This window comes from Saccopteryx bilineata, chromosome 2 (genome assembly GCF_036850765.1).
Source record: "Saccopteryx bilineata isolate mSacBil1 chromosome 2, mSacBil1_pri_phased_curated, whole genome shotgun sequence".
NCBI lineage: Eukaryota > Metazoa > Chordata > Mammalia > Chiroptera > Emballonuridae > Saccopteryx > Saccopteryx bilineata.
In genome coordinates this window covers 289,220,877-289,247,338 of record NC_089491.1, presented here as the reverse complement: position 1 = coordinate 289,247,338, position 26,462 = coordinate 289,220,877, and the positions used below count along the sequence as shown (strand labels likewise).

The 26,462-nt window shown below is 41.9% G+C and overlaps 1 protein-coding gene across 1 annotated transcript in view; it reads right to left on the bottom strand.

Moving 5' to 3' along the window:
• The window catches only part of XPR1 (xenotropic and polytropic retrovirus receptor 1), a 156,903-nt gene extending 144,835 nt beyond the window's left edge, over positions 1-12,068 (bottom strand). The window contains exon 1 of the mRNA XM_066261279.1: positions 11,794-12,068. Within this exon, the coding sequence (XP_066117376.1) occupies positions 11,794-11,862 (69 nt within the window). The 5' untranslated portion in view covers positions 11,863-12,068. The remainder of the gene's footprint in view (positions 1-11,793) is intronic.
• Between the last annotated feature and the right edge of the window lie 14,394 nt (positions 12,069-26,462).

Below are 26,462 nucleotides of genomic sequence, written 5' to 3'. Positions count from 1 at the left end.
CTCAGGGTCTAGGACCTGGGTCCTCCGCATCCCAGTACAATGCTCTATCCACTGCGCCACCGCCTGGTCAGGCTCATTATCTGTTATTTAAAAAAAAAAAAATGCATGCTGACCAATTGGCTCAGTGGATAGATGACATTCACCTGGCATATGGACGTCCCAGGTTAGGATCCCCAGTCAGGGCACACAGGAGAGGCAACCATCTGCTTCTCTTCCCTACCTGCTCCCCCTCCTCTCTCTCTTCTCCCACAGTCAGTGGCTCAACTGGTTCAAGCATCAGCCTCAGAGTCTGAGGATAGGTTGGTTGGTCCAAGCATCAGTCTCAGACACTGATGATAGCTCAGTTGGTCCAAGAATCAGCCTCAGGCACTGAAGATAGCTCAGTTGATTTGAGCATCAGCCCCAGATGGAAGTTGCCCAGTGGATCCCAGTAAGGGCACATGCGGGAATCTGTCTATCTCCCCTCCTCTTCCTCAAAATAATAATAATAATAATAATAATAATAATAAAACAGGAATTATTAAACCTACCTGAGAGGATAAGGATTAAATGTAAAATGCCTGCCACACTCAATTAACATTAGCTGCTGTTATAATCATATTATTGCTTTTTTTTTTTTTAAGGAAGGTGGCACTCAAGAATACTTAATTGGCTTAATATGTATTCTGATCTTTGCTAGTCATTTTGTGTATGTCCCAACTTTGGCTTCATAATGTGTCTTAATACAAGATGGAGATGTACAGGTAACATACATAACCTGTGTTAACATTCAAATACAATTGTTACAGAGGAATGCCTAAATGATGCTTCAACTTTCCTGAGTCTTGCTCTATACCTAACCACTCAAGCCTTACCATTAATTCCTTAGTCCTGTCTCCTCACCTAAGATAGATTCTACACAGATGAGACAATGGCTAATTTTCTGTAAATTCAGTGAACAATAATATTAAGGTTTGAGTCTCATAATTGACTCAGTCTTTTAACTGACACCCACAAGAACTATTTTAGGTTATTAATGTAATCTAATGAATTAGATTCAAATTAAATGTATTAAGGCAGAATATTTGAGTAATCATTAACAAAACATTTAAATTCATATTGACTCTTACAAAGAGAATTCATTCTTAAAATTTAAAAGTAAAGAAATGTTTATATGGCAGTGGTAAGACTCAGCAAGGTACAGCAATGAGCAGGAGGCAATATTCTCATTCTAGGCTCTGCTATCAGCTAGCTATGAGACAAACCACATATCTTGGTCGCTCTGCCCTCAATTTACTCATCTACAAAAAAGAAGTGCTGAAAAGTTCGTAGTCAACTCTAAAATCAATTCTAGTATTAAAAATTAAATTATATTAGAAAGCTGAAAAGAGCTAAAATTAAATAGCCACTAAAAATTCAAACAACTCAAGCTATACAGACATACTTACGAATACACACGTACATTTCACCCCAATTAAAAAAATACAGAGATACAATATATAACCAAAATGAAGAGAAGTGACAAATGACCAAGGTGAACTAATTTATTTCAAAGTGACATAATTTTTCCTATCTAAATTTCTTACTATATATAAAAAGGTTAAGAACAACTGATTAACAAAAATATCACAGATAACAGGAATAATAGCTAAAATAAAGCCATTTTCCAAGAAAACTTGAACTGAACAAGTTCAGAGGGACAAGTTTTGAGGTTCGGTTTCCCTCACAAATATACTGTTAACTCAACATTTAATACTGTTTAACTGTATTATTTTAATGTCACATATATAGCTCTTATTATGTGCCAGGCAGTCATTGTCCTAGGCATTTTTTGTATTTTAATTTATTTAATCCTCACAAAAGTCCTATAAAGCACCCATTATTGCACCCATATTATAAATGAGGGAACTGAAACACAGAGCGTAAGTGACTTGTCTCAGGTCACTCAGCTAGTAACTTTTAAAGCTGGAATATGAACCTTGGCAGTATGGCTTCAGAGTCTAATCAGTATGCATTATTAACATATTAGCATTGGATATAAAAAAAGTAACAAAATAAATTAGAGTGATTGTGTTAATTCAGCCACCAACCAAACCATGTGACTTTGAATAACTTAAAACCATTCTGGACCTCATTTCCCATTTAGGTAAAAAAAAGGGAATTGGGCCAAATACTTTCTGAAATTCCTTACAGGTCTAACATTCTCTGATGTATGATGTAGAAGCCAAATGCCACCATAGCAAGAAGTATGCCTACTTTTCATTATCTTCCTCTTGTTACCCTTATCACTGGATTGCATTATCTTTTTCTTATGGCTCACCCTCATAAGGTCTTCTATTATATTTACCAGCTGCCTATCTAATAATAGTTACACTGATAATCTTTAGGAAAATAGAAGTTAACAGAGATACTTACTTCCAGACCAGACTCTACTAAAACATGCAGAGGAGACCTGGGACTAAAAAGAGACCAGCAATTACCTTAACACAGGGGTCAGGAAACTTTTTGGCTGACAGCTATGAACGCCGCATATTTTAAAATGTAATTCTGGGCCCTGGCCGGTTGGCTCAGCGGTAGAGCGTCGGCCTGGCGTGCGGGGGACCCAGGTTCGATTCCCGGCCAGAGCACATAGGAGAGGCGCCCATTTGCTTCTCCGCCCCCTCCCCTCCTTCCTCTCTGTCTCTCTCTTCCCCTCCCGCAGCCAAGGCTCCATTGGAGCAAAGATGGCCCGGGCGTTGGGGATGGCTCCTTGGCCTCTGCCCCAGGCGCTAGAGTGGCTCTGGTCGCGGCAGAGCGATGCCCCGGAGGGGCAGAGCATCGCCCATGGTGGGTGTGCCGGGTGGATCCAGGTCGGGCGCATGCGGGAGTCTGTCTGACTGTTTCTGTTTTCCAGCTTCAGAAAAAAAATAAATAAATAAATATATAAAAAAGGTAATTCCATGAGAGCCATACAACAACCCATGTACATTAAGCATTATCCAATAAAAATTTGGTGTTGTCCCGGAGGACAGCTGTGATTGGCTCCAGCCACCGGCAACCATGAATATGAGTGGTAGGATATGAATGGATTGTAATACATGAGAATGTTTTATATTTTTAACGTTATTATTTTTTTTATTAAAGCTTTGTCTGCGAGCCAGATGCAGCCATCAAAAGAGCCACATCTGGCTTGCGAGCCATAGGTTCCCGACCTCTGCCTTAGCAGGTACTGCAGAATAGACCAGATCACACCTAAATGTATGTATGATGTAGGAATTAAGAGCAGGAGTTCTTACAATCTCACCTCTGCTACTCACAATTATTAGCAGTATCAACATAATTAATAGCTCTAAGACTCAGTTTTCCCAATCTATGAACAAAGCTAACGACCTAGCTGAATGTCTTGCTATAACAAGAAAATGTTTTTAAAGTACGTACTTACCATAGTGCTCACACAGTAAGCACTCAAAAGATAACAGCTGTTATTATTGCCACTGCTACGACCAGTGTTATATTTACAATTCCCATATGAAAGCAAGAACAAAGTATGACAGCTTTGATTTCAAATTTTGGCTCTACTTACTATGTGTGTAGCCATACTCCACGCTTAGGTTTCCTCATCAGTAAAATGGAGATAATAAAAACCATCTGCTGACTTGTGATGGCGCAGTGGATCAAGCATCGACCTGAAACGCTGAGGTCGCTGGTTCGAAACCCTGGGCTTGCCCAGTCAAGGCACATATGGGAGTTGATGCTTCCTGCTCCTCCCCCTCCTCTCTCTCTCCCTTCTCTAAAATGAATAAATAAAATCTAAAATAAAAATAAAAATAAAAAACATCTATCTTGCAGAATTGCTGTAAAGCAGCTGACACCTGATTTCTAACTGCTCAATATGTTAACTCCTTTCTCCTTAATGACAAGCTGATGGTATTTCCACTAATTCAACTCAGAGAACTTCTCCTCAGACCACCTCCTTACTCTCTGATGGGAGTCTGGTACCCTAAAACACTAACTCTCAGAAGCTTTTTCAGGGAACCCGAAAGGTCAAAACTATTTTCATAATACTACTACAACTTCATTTGGTTTTATTTTTTCACTCTCATTCTTTCAAGAGTACACAGTAGAGTTTTCCAGAGGCTACAAGAAGTGTGATATCATCTCTCTGATGGCTAGTAGGTGTGTTTGTATACTTTTGTATTTTAAAGATTTGTTTTAATTTCCAATACAGCATGTATCAGTAGATACTGGAATCCCTCAATAATTTTTAAGAGTTTCAAGTGGTCCCAAGACCAATAAGTTTAAAAACACTGCTCTGAGGTATAAAAAAAGCCCACAAAGCATATGAATTACTCTGTGAATCACAACTTTGTGATTCACTCACTCACACAATAATCTAAAAACTCCCCGCTTTCCTGTCTGATTACATTTTACCCCTTCAATCTTCAAAACAATCACTTGTTCACTAATTACTTATGAATAGACAGAGACAGAACTTGGGTCTAATGACTTGTATCTCCTTATTCCTGGTGCATGGTCTAAATACTATAGGTCACGCTCAATCAATGAGAGATGACTATGTTTTCTTTCTGTTTTGTTTTGGTTTTGGTTTTTAGGTGAAAGGAGGAAAGACAGTGAGGCAGATTCCCACATGTGCCCCGACCAGGATCCACCCAGCAACCTCCATCTAGGGCTGATGCTCAAATCAACTGAACTATCCTCAGCAACTTAAGCTGATGCTCAGACCAACCCAGCTATCCTTAGCACCCGGGGCCTAGGCTTGAACCAACTGAGCCACTGGCTGCAGGAGAAAAAGAGAGAGAGAAGGGGAAGAGGTAGGGAGGGAGAAACAGATGGTCGTTTCTCCTGTGTGCCTTGACTGGGAATCAAACCTGGGATGGCCATACACTGGGCTGATGCTCTATCCACTGACCCACCAGCCAGGGCCAACTATGTTTTCCTAATCAACGTATCAACCCTCTTGTTACAGAGATAGCAAAATTTTAAGTTATACTTACAGCAGGTTAACTATACTTTCCTCTAACCTCTAAAAAATAACTACTTTTTCTCATCAGTCCCTATAGATACCATACACCTGCTTGGTGATGTGAAGAAATAGGTTAACTATTTCCTCCTATAAACAAATAAGATTTAAAGGTATATAATACAGAGTTTGAAAAACTAAGAGGAAAGTCTTCCATATCATTTATAAAAGTGATCCAAATTTATAACAATGTTCTAAGACCTCAATCTGCAATCTCCCCTTTCTACATTTTCAATTTTGAAAACAGTATGTTAACCAAAATATAAAACCAAATATGGCCCCTACTACTTATCTCAGTTAAGAGCATTGTCTGGAAAGCAGGTTGCGGATTCGATCCCTGGTCAGGCACACATGGGAAGCAACCAATGAATGTACAACTGAGTAAAACAACAAATGAATGCTTCCCTTCTCCCTCACCTCTCTCTCATTTTCTCCCCTTCTTCTCTCCCTTCCTCTCTGTCTCTCTTCTTTTTTTTTATGTATTTGTTGTTGAGGGGGACAGAGAGAGACACACACACAGAAGAGGGTAAGGAGCCGGAAGCATCAACTCCCATATGTGCCTTGACCAGCAAGCCCATGGTTTTGAATCGGCGAACTCTGAGTTCCAGGACAACACTTTATCCACTGAGTCACCAAAGATCAGGCTCCTCTCTCTGTCTCTTAAAAAAATAAAAAAAATAAGCCCTGGCCAGATAGCTTGGTTGGTTGGAGCATTGTCTTGAAGTGCAGAGGTTGCTGGTTCGATACCCTGGTAAGGGCACCTACAGGAACAGCTCAATGTTCTTATCTCTCTTTCCCTGCCTCTCCCCCCAACCCCCCCCAAAAAACCCCCCACAAAAATACTTGTTTTTGTTTTTTCTATTTTTAAGATAATGAAAGAGCTAGAATTTAATAAATCTACCCGCCTGTAGCAAATAGTAGAACACCTATAAATATTGCTTGAATGAATGAATAATTTTTAAGGCATTTATGTTCATGAGCTTTGTCTACTTGGTTTCTTTTACCTTTTACTAGGTAAGGGGAAGACTTAAAAAGGCAAGGACCCTCGTGAATTCTGACACTCTCCATCTTAAACGCCAGTTTAATACCAGGCAACCCACCAACCAGGTTTGGTTAAGCTGTACAACTTGAGCAGTATTCCAAATATTTTTATGTCAAATCCCTACAAAAAAATTTAAAAATTATAAAGAGATTCACTATGTACCTCATAAATATGTTTATTTATAAATTGACCCTTTTATACAGGGACAGAGAGTCAGAGACAGGGATAGATAGGAACAGACAGACAGGAATGGAGAGAGATGAGAAGCATCAATCATCAGTTTTTCATTTTGACACCTTAGTTGTTCATTGCTTCCTCATATGTGCCTTGACCGGGGGGCTACAGCAGACCGAGTGACCCCTTGCCAGTGACCTTGGGTCCAAGCTGGTGAGCTGTTTTAGCTCAAGTCAGATGAGCCTGTGCTCAAGCTGGCGACCTCGGGGTCTCGAACCTGGGTCCTCCGCATCCCAGTCGGACGCTCTATCCACTGCGCCACCACCTGGTCAGGCTAAATTGACCCTTTTAAAAACTGTGCACGTTGGCCCTGGCCGGTTGGCTCAGTGGTAGAGCATCGGCCTGGCGTGCAGAAGTCCCGGGTTCGATTCCCGGCCAGGGCACACAGGAGAAGCGCCCATCTGCTTCTCCACCCCTCCCCCTCTCCTTCCTCTCTGTCTCTCTCTTCCCCTCCCGCAGCTAAGGCTCCATTGGAGCAAAGATGGCCCGGGCGCTGGGGATGGCTCCTTGGCCTCTGCCCCAGGCGCTAGAGTGGCTCTAGTCGCGACAGAGCGACGCCCCGGAGGGGCAGAGCATCGCCCCCTGGTGGGCAGAGCGTCACCCCCTGGTGGGCGTGCCAGGTGGATCCCGGTCGGGCGCATGCGGGAGTCTGTCTGTCTCTCCCCGTTAACAGCTTCAGAAAAATACAAAACAAACAAACAAACAAAAAAAAAACACCAAACTGTGCACGTTATAAAACATAATCTTTAAATAAAAGTTATCAAAGATGAGACAATGAAAAAAGAATGACCTTTTATGAATACTACAAAAATATTATTACTCTAAGAAATGATCATTTATTACAATACTTTTAGAGAAAACTGAAAAGGCTTCATTATTTTTTAAAAGCTTAATATTTTTGTGATATAATATTCTAGTTCAAACTTCAGAATTCAGTTGGTTTTGAAACTTGATTATGACTATACATTGAAAAATTCCCTCAGAATACCTTCTAAACAAGGTTACCACATCAATCCATTTATTAAATATTAGTAATTTCTTCCTCGTCTTATGCACAAAAATAACTATAACTAATAGTTCCAATACTATCTTCTCTTACTCCATGGGAATTTTGGTTACTCTCCTTTGAGGTCTGACAGAAATATACTTGAAACCCCTAACCAACACAACTCAATCAGTTTCTCAAATCCTTTCCAGATTAGGACTAGATTTAAAGCCAGGTCAAATTTTCCATGGTCACACTAGGTCAAATAAGATTCTTAGGTTCTTATGATCTGGGCCTTCACCCAAATGCTGTTCCAAAACCAACCTGCAAGGATGGATGGGCAAGTATAATCTTTCCAGGATATTTTCACTAACACATTTCATTATATAAAGATAAGAATGAACAGTAATACCTTCTTGTCCTATACAATACTCATTCACTCATTTAAGAAACATTTGTAAATGCTAAGCATCTTACTGACACAATCATTTACAAGTGTCATCTTAAATATGCTATACTATACTTTCATTTGCAGAAGTACTGAAAGAAAAAGCGTGGTTTGTGCCCCATCGGGTGGCCAAACTGAAAATTTCAAACAAGTTTCAGCAAGGCAAGTTAAGCCAAGCTAATCAACACAATACCTTTGGGAAATCCAAGCCTGCAACACAGTGTTCTCATGGGAGCATTCTATAATGAAAATCACAACAATGTTATGGCAATGTTTTCTTACACTTGAAAATAAGGGATGTGCAGTTATGCAGAATCTCTCCTTTCCTAAATCCTACAACAAAAATACTAATCCATGACTATCACTGTTTATTTAAGTTAAACAAAAGTTCCCCTGAATCAGCTTTCCATTCACAGATTAAAAATCTTATCAAAAACTTTGGAAAAGACACTGTTAATTTAAAAGGATGTTATTAATAACAGTCCTTTACATTCTTTCCTCTTTATATATCAAACATAATTAAAGCATAACACATACAGAAATTTAGAACCAGATGGGTCCTTAGAAAATATAGGGCTGTGACTTAGAAACCATCAAATCCAGGTGGCTCTGTTTACAGATGAAGAACCTATAGCTTAGAAAGAGAAAGTGATTTAATCATGGTCACACAGGTAGGCTAGGCAACCTGACTCCCAATGCTTGAACATCTGAGCTCAAGAGACTGACTATCTACCTATATATGATCATGGACAGTGACTTAACGTCTCTGGGCCTTTGTTTCCTTGCCTGAAAAAACAAGGAGATTGATAATCTCTATATTTCCCTTAAACTCTAAAATTTAGATGCCTCATTATTATTACAAAACTACAATATTCACTGAAAACAACCACCCCTGGGTTCCTGAGAAACCAAAAGAATCACAAGACCCTAGGAAAGAAAACACAAATCAGCAGCCTAAAGCACCAAAGATATTTGCTTCTTTTGCTAATATTCTATAAAATATTAACATGGACATACTAGTCTATTTGGTTGAAACTGGTCTAAGTTAATTTTGATTAATCAATTATAGAACTCTAAAATACACAATCACTGATTCTAAATTTTAAAGAAGTGTTCTTACAAAGATTTATTTCTTATGCCAAGATTTACACTCAAATAATTACCAGAAAGAGGAATAGTCTATGCTCATTTGTGTTAATTCTTTGTAAAACTATTCAGAAATGGATCAAATATATTTTCTTTATATGGTTCTCCATGTTGCTCTATTCTTTTATGCTTTATTATTCTGCCTATTAAAACCTAGCCTAAGAACTTCACAATTTATTTTTAAATTAGAAACTCCAATAATTTTAACAATCCAAGGAAGAAAAATAAAGGTTACATCAAAAACCTATGAACTACAATGAATCCTGAAAAGCTCTGGCTCTATATTCTAACTTTATGGAGGAGTAAAGAGCCCTGGAAAGACTATTCCCAGGGTCTCATGGCTAATATATACAAGAACTAGCACTTAGTGTGTGGCCATGTATACACAAAAATACACATAATTATAGATAGAAAACACATCTGTCAGCTAATATGTAATGTTTTGTGTGTTTAAAGTAAAATAATATAGCAAAATGACATAAAAACCAAAGAAGATGAATCTAGAAATCAGGGGTAATACAACAGAATTTCACCACCAGTGCTTGAATAACAAATGCAAATATCTGTTCTACTAAGAGTGTTTCAAGAGCCTCAACTTCATACGTGAAACACTGCATGTTACTGCATTACAAGAAGGTTCTTTATCAAAGGCTAACATCTTTTATAATGTTCCTTTTTTCCACTAAATTTTTAAGCTGCCAAAATGTCTAGATACTAAATAGTACTATTTATGCCTCTTTAAGTATTTTTAAAGAAACAGCACCAGCTCTTAAGAAACAATATACAACACACAGACCCTACCCGTATTTTAAAATGTTTTTAATAGTTCCAATTCACAAAGAAAAGTGCCCATTATTTAATTTTGCCTACCAGACAATGAGTTTATCCAAGACAGGTGTCACACAGTAGGGACTTTCTGCAGAATAAATTTCAAATATCCCACAGTAAATGAATTTTTCAAAAAAGGATTTTATAATTGGCTCAGGAAAGACAATCCAATCACATATATGCTCAGGAATTCTGTCCTTCTGTGACCAACCTAGAGTAACCATGTAGGACTAGTATACAAATGTAGTATGTGAATAAAGAGTCCCAGAATTACTGTGGTTACTCCAGCCACAAAGCTGACATTACAAATCAAGAGGTAATTGCATTTTCAAACTAAATCATATGCTTCTACTTCCAGCCTCAGATATTCCAAATTAATACAATTCTATGAAACAGTTAAGTGCTGTAATACTTAAAGTGAATCATAGCATACAGTCACTATTACTTCTGCCCAAAATCAAGCATGCCATACTATACAGCAAGTGCAAGATGTTGCCTCTATGAAGAACTGGCAGTGGTGCTGAAAATTACTACTAGAAAGATGAAAGACCAATACCATCCTTTCAATAAAAACCATCGTCTGGACTCTAGCCAAGGTTTTAAAACTGACCAAATGTTATTAGAAACAATAAATCAAAAACTCTCCAGGCTGAAAAGCCAGTCGCTCATGTCATTCTTACAAATGTAGCCACAAAACACTATCAGAAAATTAAGTGACAAGAAAAGCATTAATAATTTTAGGCCTTTCATTTCTGGCCATAATCAAATACTGTATGTTACAAGGTGAATTTATTTTACAATATTCCAAGGTTCTTTTTAACCTACTCACATCCCTTTCCCTGTTTTCAATTATTACAACTGCTATATGAATAAACTCGTGCTATTGCCTAAAGACCGTATCACTGACCTTAAATAGAAATTAAGAACTAAAACATTTTACTTCATAAAATCTAGCTAGCATATTTGTGTTCATATTGATCTTATACTCTTTGTTCCTGCACATAACATTGATGTGAATTCCTGTAGCTGACAGAGAAGTCTTTCTTTCTCTATCCAAGAGCTTTATTGCCAGCGACTGAGAATAACCTATTGCGATGCTGAAAGCCCATCAGGTATTTTACCTTCTGCATCTATAAATGGGTTCATTATCTATGCTATTCCCTGGATTACAGTAAGGTTCCTTATCACTATCTATTAAAATACCTTCCTGGAGCTATTATCACATTAATTAGGGGGAAGGGGTGGCATGATCTCTGTAACACACAGGTATGGCTTAAAAGTACATTGTTTACAACATAGTACTTTTCGCCCTAGTTAACAAAAATTTTAGAGGAAAAGAAACTGAAATTTTTACTAATTCTCTTCCTTCATCCTTCCTCTTCCCCCTTCCTCCCTTCCAAAACCACAGAAGAGCCAAAACCAAAGATGTGATTACTTTGGATACTTCACGCAATCAGTAAAAAGACGAGTAACGTTATCAAAACAGAATAGCTGATTACAATACGAGTGCAGACTGTAACAACTGCATTATGTGACATACATTTAAATCAAGTTTCAACCCAGTTGCGAAGCCTTTGTCAACAGTGGGCAAGTGAGGGAAAGCCGAAGGGCTCGGGGGGGATGGAGGGAACCACTGGAAGGGCTGATCTCGGAAGAGGACTCCGTGGTGAGAGGTAAGAAGAGAGAAACAAGAGCTGACCTCGCCGCGCGAGGAGCTGGCCCAGGGTGGGGACCGGAGGTCAGAGGGAGCGGGGAAGGGGGATGAGCGCGGAAGCGCCGCGACCCAGGGCTGCCCGCACGCACCCCCCGGGCTCCCACCTGCGGCTCGCCCTCCCACCACCAAGCCCCGGCCCCGGCGGGGCAGTGCCCTCCCTCCGGGCCCGTCGCCCTCATATCCGTTACCCCGGCGGCAGCGGGGCTGCGGGGGAGGGGAAGGTCAGCGGGGCCCGGAGGGGCCGGCGCGCCGGGGATGCCGCAGTGCCTTCCCGCGGCACCGGGTCAAAGTCCGCCCCGGCGCGGGGCGGCAGCCAGAGCGGAAGGCGGCCGCGGAGGTCGGACTGGCGAGACGGCGGCCCCTCGGAGACCTCCCACAGCCCGGCCACCGCCGGTACCTCATACTGGATGTACTGCTTCCTCCACTCGGGAGTGATGTGCGCGGAGAGGTGCTCAGCGAACTTCATCCTGACGTTTACCCCTCACTCCCACTCCGGTCCAGCAGTTACAGGCGGCGGCAACGGCGGCGGCGGCGGCAAAAGCGATTCCGACTCCTCCCCACATGGGCCCCGGCGCGGCACGGCGCTGAGCTTCTCTCCTCCTCCGCCGCCGCCGAGGTCTTCTCAGAGCCGCCCTCCCGCCATCTTCCTCCTCCTCTCCATAGCCCCGCCCCGCCCCGCCTACTATACGTCATCGCCATGGTAACCGCCTACGCCGCGCCGACGAAAGGGGCTGAGTAAAGGGCGGGATTTGGGCACACTCCTTAAGACCCCGCCTCTTCTGGGCTGGACGTGCTGGAGGCACCGCCCCTGACCTCTCACGTCTGGCTGCTTTTGGCCTTACAACTGCTAACTCGTGCTTGGGAAGGTGCAGTGTTCATTGCAATTAATATTAATACAGTAGCAGCAATCATCCATACAAGACGTTTATACTTACAAAGAATTGTACAAATATTTTCCATTTTAATATTTATTCTTCATAAAACCCTTAAAGGTGGATCAGAATGAATCCAAATTGAGCAACTAAAACAGACTAAATAGTTAAGAGCCAAATGTATTTAAAGGAACCAGATTTTACATGCTCTAGGGGTGCTCAATAAATGCGTGTTGAATTTAATTAAAGACATCAGTGCCAAAAATTGCATCTTGCTTCTGAATTTCAATGTAATTATCCAATCCCAGGTCTACCAGAAAGGCCAGTAAAACCTGGACTCAAACCCGGACTGGGGAGTACCAACTGGACTTGTGAGTGAACTTTTGGGGATTATGGATAGGGTTGAAAGGGAAACCAGTGTTGGGAGGAAAGAGAATCCCCTACAGATATGGTAGCAACCTCACCCATAGAGAGACCAGAAATTGGTCCAGCATGCAGGCTGAACTGTCCACCAGAAGCATGGTGAATAGGTCACTCACACAGGCTGGCACTACTTTGAACGTAAGGGTAATTGTCCTGGAAGACCTGACTTGAAACAGAAACCTAGGTTTTTCCCTGAGTAGAGGAGCCCTAGAAAATAATAGCTAACATTTATTAAGCATTCATTGGCCATGTACTAAACACTATTCTAAATTCCTTACTTTAATTTTTAATTCTCATAATTTTGATGAGACCCAGAAACTAGGGGACTACTGTGACCAGGAGAGCATTCTAAGATATCAATTTCTGCTTTTCACTTTGCTTTGTTTAATTTTGTTTTGTTTTTTTCCCCTTTCCCTTCCTCTCAATTCATGCCAGTAGGGATTCTGCAATCATTTTCTCAGGAGAGAGATGAGGCATAATGGAATATAGGCATAGCCTATGAGTCTTTCTGACTTTTTTTTTTTTTGTATTTTTCTGAAGCTAGAAACGGGGAGAGACAGTCAGACAGACTCCCGCATGTGCCCCACCAGGATCCACCCGGCACGCCCACCAGGGGGCGACACACTGCCCACCAGGGGGCGATGCTCTGCCCCTCCGGGGCGTCGCTCTGCCGTGACCAGAGCCACTTTAGCGCCTGGGGCAGAGGCCAAGGAGCCATCCCCAGCGCCCGGGCCATCTTTGCTCCAATGGAGCCTCGGCTGCAGGAGGGGAAGAGAGAGACAGAGAGGAAGGAGAGGGGGAGGGGTGGAGAAGCAGATGGGCGCTTCTCCTGCCCTGGCCGGAAATCGAACCCGGGACTTCTGCATGCCAGGCCGACGCTCTACCACTGAGCAAACCGGCCAGGGCCTTTTCTGACTTTTGTTAACAAAAGCCTCAACCTCTGGTAAAAGGGTAATCAGGATCAAAAAAAGAAGAGGAGAAGAAGTCAGGACTCCTCTCACCTCAGCACCTTATACTCTGCCCATCAAAACAGTTCCCCACTACTAGAGGGAAATGTTACCAGGAGAAAGAGCAAGGCAAAACAGAGGGCTGTGCTCCCAGGAAGAAGACACAACCACAGAGAGGAAATAGCTGCACGGTGTGCCTAAGAAGACGGAACCAGGGGCAGCTGCAAACCAGATTGCTGGGCCTTGAGCCAGAATGGGCTAGAATGGTAGATTCTTGGCAGCAACTCCTATAGACTATGGCATCCTGCTCCCAATAGCACCATATCTTGGTGCCTTAACTATGCACAAGATTCTGGAATCATAGCCCAATTTAGGGAAGAGAAGAAATCCTCAATACTAGCTCTATAATCAACAATTCTTAATTTTTCTCTTGCCTGATTCGGAGTCCTGACACTCAGTTGGACATGAAAATCTTAATTTATCTACAGAAGTAGATTTAATAATAAGTTTCCTTATTCCTAGCATTACCTCAGATATTTCACTGACAGAACATTGAATACTTAGCATTTACTGAAAGTAGGTACTTTCTGTAACGCACTGGGGCTAGGTACTATGGATGATATTACACATAGTTGTACTCTGATCCAGAAGAGTACATGTCCTTACATTCTTTTGTAAACAGGTGGATAACTCTTCATTTAATAAAACTTTATTAAGCACTATCTTATGCCAGTCATGCCCCTTTGAGAATGAAGGACAGTTCAAAAATAAATAAGATTGTATTTTCCTTGGAGGACATCACAATCCAGTCAGAAAGACAGGCAGTTAGACCAATAGCTTGACCTATTGGTGTGATATGTGTGGTAATTAAGATATGTACAAAGAGCCTGACCTGTGGTGGCGCAGTGGATAAAGCGTCAACCTGGAATGCTGAGATCACCAGTTCAAAACCCTGGGCTTGCCTGGTCAAGACACATATGGGAGTTGATGCTTCCTGCTCCTCCCCCTTCTCTCTCTCTCTCTCTCTCTCTCTCTCTCTCTCTCTCACACACACACACACACACACACACATTCTTCTCTCTAAAAGGAATAAATAAAATCTTAAAAAATATATGTACAAGGAAACACACATCCAACTGGATGGTGACCCAAAGAAGGAGATTTTGAAGGGGATTTTGAAACACAGTCTTAAAACAACAATCTGTAGGGAGAAAGACACCCAACAATCTCAGCGGCAAAAAGCAAGAAGTCAGGGTTTATAACAATGGCTAGAAGTTGTCTGACCAGACTATTCTTTAAAGCAATTAAATGTGTCCTCTGCAGGAAAAGGGGAAAGAGAATGGAAAGGGCAGTCCACATAGAGGAAAGTTACGGGAAATAAAGTTAGGTTAGAATAAGACTGTGAAGGGATAGATCATGTTATAATAGGCAGTGAGGGGTCTTTAAAGAAGTAAAGTAACTTGCTTAGCCTTGGGAAAGCTACATAGTTTGGCTTCCCAGTTTTGAACACTAGCTCAGGAATGACAGACCTGACTTGAAATCCAGACTCTGCCATTTATAATCTATGTGACCTTGAACTGAGAACATTAACTCTCTAAGGCCTCTGTTTTTTTATCTCTCAAATGGGGATATTAACACCTCCCTAACAGGTTGTTATGAGGATTAAATGAGATTATTCTACATGCAGAGTGCTTAGCACAAAGACTGGCCTCTGCTTAACCACTTAAATATTGGCAGCCCCTCAAAAACTTCTGTTGGCAGTATGAAGGATGGACTAGAGTGGGAGCAAACCAGAGACCAATTAATTAACCAGCACCTCTCTCCCACTTACTCTGCCAGATGCTGTTTCAAGTGCTTTACAACTACAAACATTTCATCCTCACAAGGACCCCAGGAGGTAGCTACTATCATTATCCTCATTTCAGAGATGAGTACATTGAGACAGAACAGGTAAGAATCTTGCTCAAGGTCACCCACCTAGAAAGTGGTAGAACTAGGTTTGAACGCTGGCAGTCCAGCTCCAGAGTCCTTGCTCTGGATCACTACATTCTGCTGGCTGTTGATACAACAGCCCACGCCAGTCATAGTGATGAAGAGAAGGAGGTATGACATATGTCTCTAACTCTAGTGACTGGGTAGATGATGCTGCCATGAACTGAGACAAGGAATGGAAGTGGAAGGCAGGTTTGGGGTGTTATTGGATGTGTTAAATATAATAGTTAGCAATCTATGAGACATACAGTACTCCAATGGAAGGACAGAACTAGAGCTTGGGAAAAAGATGGTGTTGCTGAAGACTGAGGAGCCATTAAGTCCTGGGAAGTCTGCCTAGAAACAGCGCATACGCTGAAATGGAAAAGGGAGCAAGGGAGCATCCAGTGTGAGCCTGATAATGAAGATGGGACAAGGAAGGAAGCTGGGATATAGCCAGAGTAGACAGCAAGGCAATTAAGAGAGAGTAGTGTCAAGAAGGCTGTAAAAAAATGGGATTTTCATAAAGGAGGCAGTGATCAAAAATATATCGAGGCCCTGGCTGGTTTGCTCAGCAGTTAAGCGTCAGCCGGGCATGTAGAAGTCCTGGGTTAGATTCCCGGCCAGAGCACACAGGAGAAGCAACCATCTGCTTCTCCACCCTTCCCCCTCTCCTTTCTCTCTGTCTCTCTCTTCCCCTCCTGCAGCCAAGGCTCCAGGAGAGCAAGGTTGTCCCAGGCGCTGAGAACGTCTCCATGGCCTCCACCTCAGGCACTGGAATGGCTCTGGTTGCCTGAAGCAATGACCCAGAGGGGGTGAGCGTTGCTCCCTGGTGGGCATGCCGGGTGGATCCCAGTCAGGCGCATGTGGGAGTCTATCTGTCCCCCCCCCCCCCCACTTCTCACTTTGGAAAAATACAAAAAAAAATGTCAGAGTCTATAGAGATGTTGAGTAGGGCAACTTCTAGGCCTTTGGGTTTAGCAATTAAAGGGTCATTAGTAACCTCAGAGAAAGTGGCTTGGAATGCATGAAGGGTTACATGCAGTGAACAGCATTCTGTTTCTGTGTGTCCTAAATTATATTTATTCTGTGTATATGTTGTAGGCTCACCAGAAGTGAAAATGTAATAGCGTGCTCAGCCATTTATCTAGAAATTCATAAGTGCTGAGTCTGAACACTTTATATTTATCACACATAATTCTAAGTTTGGGAACAGTTATACTTACCACAAAGTAACTGTTCTAAAACTTAGAATTATGTGTGATAAATATAAATATTGCTGTTGCTTGAGCAAATGAGACTAGTGATCATGCTGAAGGGTGAGGAAGTGCCCCGCAGAAGGATCAGATCTTATGCTGTACCTCCCACTGATGTTGAATAAGAAGAACGTTCAGAATGGTTATCTCTAGGTGCAAGACTTCAAGTGATTTTTTTACTCCCTGTATTTTTCTTTGTTGCTTTCCGTTTTTCCAAAATGCATTTATTAAATCTACAAAAACAATAGTGTTAACTATTTAAAACACCCCAGAACCAGGGATGCCCCATAAGTGTAAAAGAGTGTCTTTGCGTTATTAGACACAGAAGCCACAGGGAAGAAATCAGTGGACTATAAGATACAGAGAATCAAGGGGATGGAAGCTCATTCATGGGCCCAGGAAGGGGAGAAGAGTACAGACAAAGGGAGGGACTGACTAGCCTTTGCCATCATTTAGGGAGAGACTTGACATCATTTAAGTGTTGGGGTAGGGGTGATAGTAATGATTGGGGTAGACATATATGAATGTGTAGTTGGTGGACAGGGAATTTTGGGGAGTCACATGTAAACTCCCTCCTTCCTCTCTGTAGGAGATAAGTTCACCCATTTGCCTGGGGAAATGGAAGCAGAGTTGGGGAAGAGGTATGCAAGTAGCACCTTGAGTGTGGAAACTATTCTTCTATAAAGGAATCAAGTGTGATGATTTTAACAGTTTTTCTCCCAGAAGTACTCAGCAGTCAAGGAGCAGGAGATGGGAGAAGGAATTGTGTGATTGTTCCAAGCAATTGTAGAAGTTGCCTCAGGACAAGGAGATAAAGACATTGAGGTATTAATGGAAACAATTTTTTTTTTTGTATTTCATATGCATTATTTAATCTTCATAGCAATGGATAAAGATTGAAAGGATATTAGGATAAAATATCATAGCAAAAGACAGGGATTATTAAAGGATATTGTAATCTTCGTGGCAAAGATGAGAAGACTCAGGCTTAGAGGCTATGGTGGGCATCCCCCAGGTTCTGGAACTGCCTTTCAAGATGGCAGGATCTCCCATCCCTTAGGTCTTGATGGGCAGCAAGACAGTCCCCGTAGGCCTAAAGTAGGCAGATTATCCCCACCTCATCTCCTTGGCAGGAAGCATGTTGCCCAGATTTGGCCAAACAGATACTCCTGCCACAGATCTTGCCTCACGTGGAAGTACTCAAATCTCAGCCATAAGCAGAGCATATTGTCAGAAGCTGCAGCAGACTTACAAGTCCAACAGTGACAATGGCAGCGAGTGCCCAAAGTTGGACTGCCAAAGGCAGTGTCCTAAGCTGATTGTTTCTCTGACATGACCTCTTCTCTGTTCTCAGCTATGAGCTTCTCTTGGCTTCTGGCTTTTTCTTAGATTTGTTTACCTGTCTTCAACATTGATAGTGTTGAGCAACCCAAAGCCATCCAATAAAATCTATTTCTGTTTAAGTTAACCAGAGTCATATTTTCTTGTTTGTAGCCAAGAACCCTGGATGAGTCATAGAGATTAAGAACTTTGCCCATAGCTGTTGCTGAGGAGGTATTCAGTAATCAAATGAGCATAATGATTTTCTATGAATGTCAGTCAGCCTCTTCAGCCACCCTGAGGTTTGGTCAATGGGCTCATGAATCAAACGGTTGTGGTAGCAGGGGATGAAGGATATGCAGCAGCTCAAAAATATTGCCTTTCCTTCCCCTAGGCTGATGTGTCAACTTCTGATTGCTTAGCCTGCCAGCAGCGACCAATGCTTGAGTCTTTAATATAATACAATATTTGGGGTGGGGTAGGCCAGTCAGATTTCTGGTGGCAGGTTGATTACGTTTTTCCCTTTTCATCATGGGAGTGAAGGAGAAGGCAGTAACTTATCCTCAGTGGAATAGATAGTTATTCTAGATATCCATGTGCCTTTTCTGCTAATAATTCCATTTGTAAATGTCTATTTACCATCACAGTGTCCCATTTCATATTGCTTCTATCAAAGAAGTGAAGGAAAGGGAAAATGTCTATGGATTTCACCATATCATCTATAAATACATACCATTACAGAACAATATGATAACTAATTGAAGACTCAGTTATGGTAACAGCCAGGAGACACCATTGAGTAATGGGGGTGCTGTGCTATACAATGAGATAACACTGGGACCAGTAACCAATCTGTGGTGATGTTTCTCCCGGTCAGACTACATGAGTCTAGAAACCAAGGAGTTGAATCATTATTACTTATGAGGACCTAAACAAAAAGTTTTTATTTCTGTTTTCACGATGCTTGGCTCTCTGCTGGTTTAGGAGGCTTAAAACCCAGAGAATGATTGCCCCCACTTAAAGACTCAACAACGGTCCTATTAAAGGGGAAGTTGAGACAGCCATTTGGCCAATGTGGGCTCTTCCTGGTGTTAAATCAACAAGTAAAAAGGGGTTCCTATGTTGCTGGAGTAATTGGTCTTGATTTTCAAGGGGAAACAGAGTTCCCACTACAAATGAAATAATGGGTATGAGTAATTTTAAAACCAAGAGGAACCTCTCCCCTTATGCAGCTTTATTCAGTGGTAGAAGTTAAAGAGACACAAACCCAATGCAGGCAGGATTACCAACGGTTCAGACCTTTTAGAATGAAGGCTTGCGTTACCCCATCAGATAGAGTAGCATGACTTGCTGAGGTGCTGGCTGAAGGTACAAAAAGGAATATGAGATGGGAGTGGAAGAAAGTTATAAATACCAACTATGGGCTTAGGATCAGATGCAGAAATAAGGTCTGCAGTGGCTACCCCATTTTCTTCCTTGCTTTGTTATACATAGAGTAACACATTCCTTTGCTTGCCTTTTCCTTTTTCTCTAGTATTTTATACTACTGTGTTGGAGGTGGTGAACTTTATAAGTTAGACCTCAGGTTACAGTATATGAAGGTGGTACTGTGGCCAAACTAGAGACCAAACTAGAGAGGAATGGACATCCCCTTGGGGCCAGGTTCCTCCAGGCCTATCTGGTTTCTCAGGCAGCAACCTGCTCCTCCAGCCCTTCCAATGACTTTGTACGCACCTAGATTCCCGCATTCATCCCTTCCCACTTAAAACTGCTATAGTGGTTTTCTGTATCTATACCTAAGCCCTGGCCAAAAAGGAAAACAAACAAAACAATGCTGCAAACAATGAAAAGGTATTAAGACATGTTTATTTTGTTATTAAATCAAAATGATTATTTGTTTTGGTTACTGCAAAGAGTTTTTGTTTTTTTATTCAGACTCTGAAAATTGCTGTGGGACATTATGTAGCTTGCTTTGTCATGCCTTTGTCTTTTATGAGCTTCACAGATGTTTTGATCAAAGAAGAAGAATCGCTGTTTTCTGCCAACACATACATTTTTAAACTTGGAGGAATAACCTTTCCCAAACTCTAGCTAGGTCCTTAGGGACAGAAACTGTTTCTATTATACACTCTTAACAGCACTTAACACAGTAGACTCTACATGGCAATATAAATAGATCCTTTAATATATGATTGTTCCCCCATCCCTGCCCCAGGAATGATAAGAATAACAACTTTTGAACCCATGTATATCTATTCTTTTTTTTAAGTGCGTGCGTGCACGAAAGGGAGAGAGAGAAAGAGAGACAGAGACAGAGATAGAGATAGGAAGGGAGGGAGATGAGAAGCATCAACTTGTCATTGTGGCACTTTCAGTTGTTCATTGATTGCTTCTCATACATGCCTTGACCAGGGGGCTCCAGCTGAGCCAGTGACCCCTTGCTCAAGCCAGCGACCTTGGTCTCAAACCAGCAACCTTGGGCTCCAAGCCAGAAAACTTTGAGCTCAAGACTGCAACCATGAAGTATCGAATGTGGGACCTCAGCGTCCCAGGTGGACGCTCTATCCACTGTGTTACAGCCAGCCAGGCCATGCAGATCCATTCTTTTTATAAAAATATGCCATCAGAGTCGGGACTTTTCTCCCAACACTTGAGATGGAAACTAAAGCTGGAAACTAAAGCTAGAGAGAGAAACCTGTATGCAAGGGATACCCAGGAAAGTGAGAAGTTTGAAGCATTCAGGGAGTGGGGGTTTTGTTATCAAATGTGTTAAAAAGTCCCACAGGAATACATAAGCCTCTTTGTATTCTTTCAGTTGCTAGTACATCCAATCAAAAAATTCCCAACCTCAAGAAAGTTTGATTTTAATTTAAGGTTGTTTGTTAATTATCAAATTAACACACACTAATTGTAGAAAATTTAGAAACCACAGAAAAGTGTAAAGAAGCAGAAAAAATAGACATCATATTGTCATCCAGGAAGAGCTACTATCAGCTTTTGGTCCTATTAGTTTTGTCTTTTTAAGTTATTATAGTTGAGGAACGTAAGAGGGTGGAGCAGAAATGTATGCTTTTCTTGTAAGTCTTCAGTATTCCTGACATCAGGGTACAGGTTTCTGAGGCAAGACCTCCAGTCACCCTTCACAAGACACCTCTACAAGTTACCCAAAACCTCCAACTTGGCCATTAAAACAAAGAGATGTTTTGTCTTAACTCCAAGGGAAGGAGTTCCTCTTCTTTGCGTGACAGATTGATAATAAGAAAAACAGGTTAGGGAAGCCCAGCATGTCCTTCCCACCAGTTTACAGTGCATTCCATCACACGTCTTTGCAGCTGGCTTCTGAGAGCCAGGATCTGGGTAGAGGAGGGGGAAAGAGGGCAATGAGGAGAATCAGTTAGACGTGAGGAGATAGGGAGAAGGGTGTGTGTGTAAAGCGACTCTGTTGTTGTGCCTGGGAGTGTGTAAGAAGTGTAGATTGGACAGGTGTAATTTGAAGATAACACCTATGGCCTCTTGCTAGTGTATATCAAGGCAGAAGCAAAGTATGGAAGAGGAGACACCACGCAGGAGACTGTCTACTTAATTAAGAAAAACAGTCATCATTTCCTGCTCCTGCTCTCTGTACATCTCTAAAAACTGTTTTTTGATGACAGCCAAAAAACAAACAAACAAAATAAAAATCCCACAACTTTTATTTGTTCATTTCCTGAAATCCTGAAGTGATCCACACAGCTCCAGGCAAAGCGTGCATTAAAATGAAAGTCAATTTTTCTGTCTGCACGTGAATTGGAGGTTTGGGTTTTGCTCAATGCTATATTGCTTGAAACACAATGCAACAGATTCTCAGTGGTGACTTCAGTGCTGAGCAGGTGATTAATTTCCAGATTATTTGAATTAGAAACTAAATAATTCAGTAATACAATGGTTCATGGTTTCTTTTTATACTCCTATGAAAAGCAACTCGTTGACTCTATTGCCGTGGTATCTCTTGAATCTGTTCACCTCTTCCTGTCTCCGTAGCAGCAGTCACTATATGCTCTACCTCAAAGTAACAGTTTCCTAGCTGGATGGAGTCTCCCTCCTGGCCCTGCTCCATTGGCCATACAACAACCAGAGCATCTTTAAAGCATATATTTCATCATGCCTTTCTCCTGCTTAAAATCCTGCAGGGCTTCCTTCCCATGGCACGTACGCTGGAATCCAGAATGCTTGCATGGCTGCTCTGGATAGAGTCTCCGCCCCCTCCCTCCTTCATCTCATCTCACCTAAATCCTCATTCACTATACTCCGGCTCCACTAGTTTTCCTTTTTCAGTTTCTTTGAGGCATCAAGCTTTTTTGTACCTTTCCATATCCTCTTCTTCTGCTTAAGACACTCTTTTTCTCCCTTCTTACTTATCCTTTGAATTTCAGCTTGAATATCAGGGACCAGCCATGCCCGATCTGACCTAGGTTCCCCATGTTATACGTAGCGTTCTGTACATTTTTTCTACCATTTTTAATTAACATTGGTGAATATATATTTATTTGTAAGATTGTTAAGGTCCAGCTTCCCCAGCAGATGATAGATTCTAAGAAGATAGAGATTATGTCTGTTCTGCTCCTGCTGTATTCTCCAGTGCCTGGCACAGTCCCTAACACACAGTAGGTTCTCTGCTTCTTGAATGGATGATTTAAATGACCTAAGTTAAAAATAATAATTACCAGCCCTGGCCGGTTGGCTCAGCGGTAGAGCGTCGGCCTAGCGTGCGGAGGACCCAGGTTCGATTCCCAGCCAGGGCACACAGGAGAAGCGCCCATTTGCTTCTCCACCCCTCCGCCGCGCTTTCCTCTCTGTCTCTCTCTTCCCCTCCTGCAGCCAAGGCTCCATTGGAGCAAAGATGGCCCCGGGCGCTGGGGATGGCTCTGTGGCCTCTGCCTCAGGCGCTAGAGTGGCTCTGGTCGCAACATGGCTACGCCCAGGATGGGCAGAGCATCGCCCCCTGGTGGGCAGAGCATCGCCCCCTGGTGGGCAGAGCATCGCTCCCTGGTGGGCGTGCCGGGTGGATCCCGGTCGGGTGCATGCGGCAGTCTGTCTGACTGTCTCTCCCTGTTTCCAGCTTCAGAAAAATGAAAAATAATAATAATAATAATAATTACCAAAAATATAATTTTCTTATGTCTGTTTTCTACTAATGCAGGACACATAAAAAACACTCATTAAATACTGTTGAACAGTTAATTTTAGATTGATATTTTGGGCGGGCAGAAAGGTATCACACCTGGAAGCAGGTTAGGCTCAAAGATATCTGGGGATATTATGTCAACTGAACTTTCATAAAAGAAAAAAGAAAACACACACACACACATACACAACCCAGGTATAATTACAGTCAACCCTATTCTTACTGTGGCAAAAGTGAAACTGTCATACTGAGGATTAGGTACAAAGATTTATAATTACTTTAACGGTAGGGCATCTTACAAGAAGATGAGATCAAGATGTACTATAGCTGAATATTACTGAGCACGGTTGTGTTGTGTGCTGTGAGAAGCTATGATTGGCTAGAAGAGGCTGTGGACTGAAATTAAATATCTCTTTGGATTCAGTGGGCTTGGAAAAAGGAGAAGAGTAAATGTGAGTTATATGGAGAAAGCCCTTTCTAATAGGGCAGAAGGTATTTCAAATCTTGAATAGTAGATTCAGTACACAGCCCAACCTAACAGTTATCAATGATCAGCATCATGCTGTAGGTTAATTAATTTTTGTTCATTGGGGTTAATTAATTTTTGTATAAAATTATTATATAGGAAGCCAGTCTTGACTTGAGAAGCTAAGCTGCATTCACCCTAGTATTTCTGTTGATATTTCTGGGCATGTCTGGGTATAGCAGAGATTTTATTTGGACCAAGGGGCATCGTAACAGTCATTAGGCTAGGGAAGAGAAAGGTGAGGCCCACAAGATCAGTTCAAAGACACTGGCTCAAGGTCAGTGGCAGTGGCAGATTAAGTCCCAAACGGCATTGTCGTTGTGATTGTCGTCCAGCCCAGCTGAGCTTAGGGAGCAGGACCAGGAGATGGGTGAACAAAAACAAAGCATAATATAGATCCATCTACTAACTGTAGGGAGATAGGGGATCAGGTCACAATACAGACATGTGAGGACTCAATATGGACATAGCAGACCAATCTAGAGCTGGGTCAAAGAAGGCATGGAAGAGAATGCCAGGTTGCAATGGCATTAAGAGGAAAAAAGCATGTGGAAACAAAAAAGTACTAGTTCATGATCACCTGGGACTTTTAGAGCTACTTGGAAGGAATTTATTATGAGTTGAATTGTGTCCCCCAGAAAGATATGTTGGAGTACTAACTCCCAGTACCTCAAATGTGACCTGATTTGAAAGAGGATCATTGCAGATGCAATCAAGTTAATATATGGTCCTTACGGTGGGCTCTAATCCAATATGACTGGTGTCCTTATAAGAAAAACACCATATGAAAATGGAGACATACCAAGAGAACGCCAATTGATGACAGAAGTGGACATTGGAGTGACATAGCTGTAAGCCAAGAAATGCTGAGGATTGAGAACCACCACAGAAGCCAGTAAGAGGCAAGGAAGGAGGGAGCATGGCCCTTGATTTGTGTTGTTTCTGTTGTTTTAAGCCCTCAGTTTGTTGTACTCTGTTACAGCTGCCCTGGGAAACCAATACAGAATTTGAGGCAAGGAGTTTTCCAGAGTGAATAGGACAGAGCCAAAGAGATGTTGTTTCACTGTTGTTATTTTGATCCTAATTTTTTCCATCGATTTGTAAGGCCAGAGGAACATGGTTTCTATATAATAACCATATAAATAAGATGCCAAACCACTAAACTTTTATTTGCTGGCTTGAATATAGTCAAATAATGTGCCACCGTCTAGTATAATTCACACAACTTTAGGACCTGCCTGTGTCCAATGAAATGAGAGAGTGTATGGAAAGATCTTAAAACAGCACCTGCCACCTAGTAAAGCAGTAAACCTCTAACTGTTTGATAGAATCATTATCATCATCATCTCATTATACTGATCCTAGAGGTCTCAGCAGCTCATGTCTCTTCTGCATCTGAGAGCTGCCAGGAGCTGCTGAGAGAACCTTACACCTAAAAATTAAATATCGCCAACCTCACCAGAGTCCTCCACCCTGCCTGGGCTTCTCCAGTAAAGGCTCTTTCCCACTGCCTACAACCAGCATTTCAAATGCTGCCTCTGTAAACTTCCACCCCCTCCTTGTCTCACCTTAATCCTAGCAGGTGAGCTTAATTTCTAGCATAGAGAAAATAGGAGCCGTTAGGGGAGAAAAAGCCAACTCTCTTCCCCAAACCTATCAACCCAGATGTATCCACAGCTCTCTTGGACTTCTCCCTTTTACTTGGACAACTGAGGTGCCCTGGATTCTTTTGAGTCTAGGGAGTCATTCTTCATTCTTTCCTCTTCCTCATCCACACTTTCACTCCATAGCCAACAGTTGTTCATTCTATGTCTTAGGTACAATCCACACATTTGGTTTGTCTCCATGGCCACCAGCGTGGCTCATACAAACCTGATTGTGTCACTGTCCTGGTCAAATCCTTCTAGTGACTTCCTACTGCTCTGCAGACCCAGAAAGCCCTTCACATGTTTACAAGACCTCCCCTTGACCTGCCTCCCGCTTAATCCAAGCTCTATCAGTTTTACTAGCCTCACCTCTTTCTCTGTACTACTACTATTATTATTATTATTATTATTATTATTATTATTATTGAGACAGAAGGATAGATAGGGACAGATAGACAGGAACGGAGAGAGATGAGAAGCATCAATCATTAGTTTTTCGTTGTGACGCCTTAGTTGTTCATTGATTGCTTTCTCATATGTGCCTTGACCATGGGCCTTCAGCAGACCAAGTTACCCCTTGCTTGAGCCAGTGACCTTGGGTCCAAGCTGGTGAGCTTTGCTCAAACCAGATGAGCCCGCGCTCAAGCTGGCGACGCTGGCGACCTCAGGGTCTCGAACCTGGGTCCTCCGCATCCCAGTCCAATATTCTATCCACTGCGCCACCACCCGGTCAGGCTCTTTCTCTGTACTTTTTATACACTATACTCTAGGCTAGAGAGTAACTCAAAATATCTTCACTGTTAAAATAACTAACACTTAAAAATAATACATAATATGTACGAGGTACATGGCAACTCATTTGTCAGGACAGCAAACCTATCAGTTTAGTATTGTGACAGTCCCCACTTAAAGATAAGGAAATAAGGGCCCAGAAGTTAGGT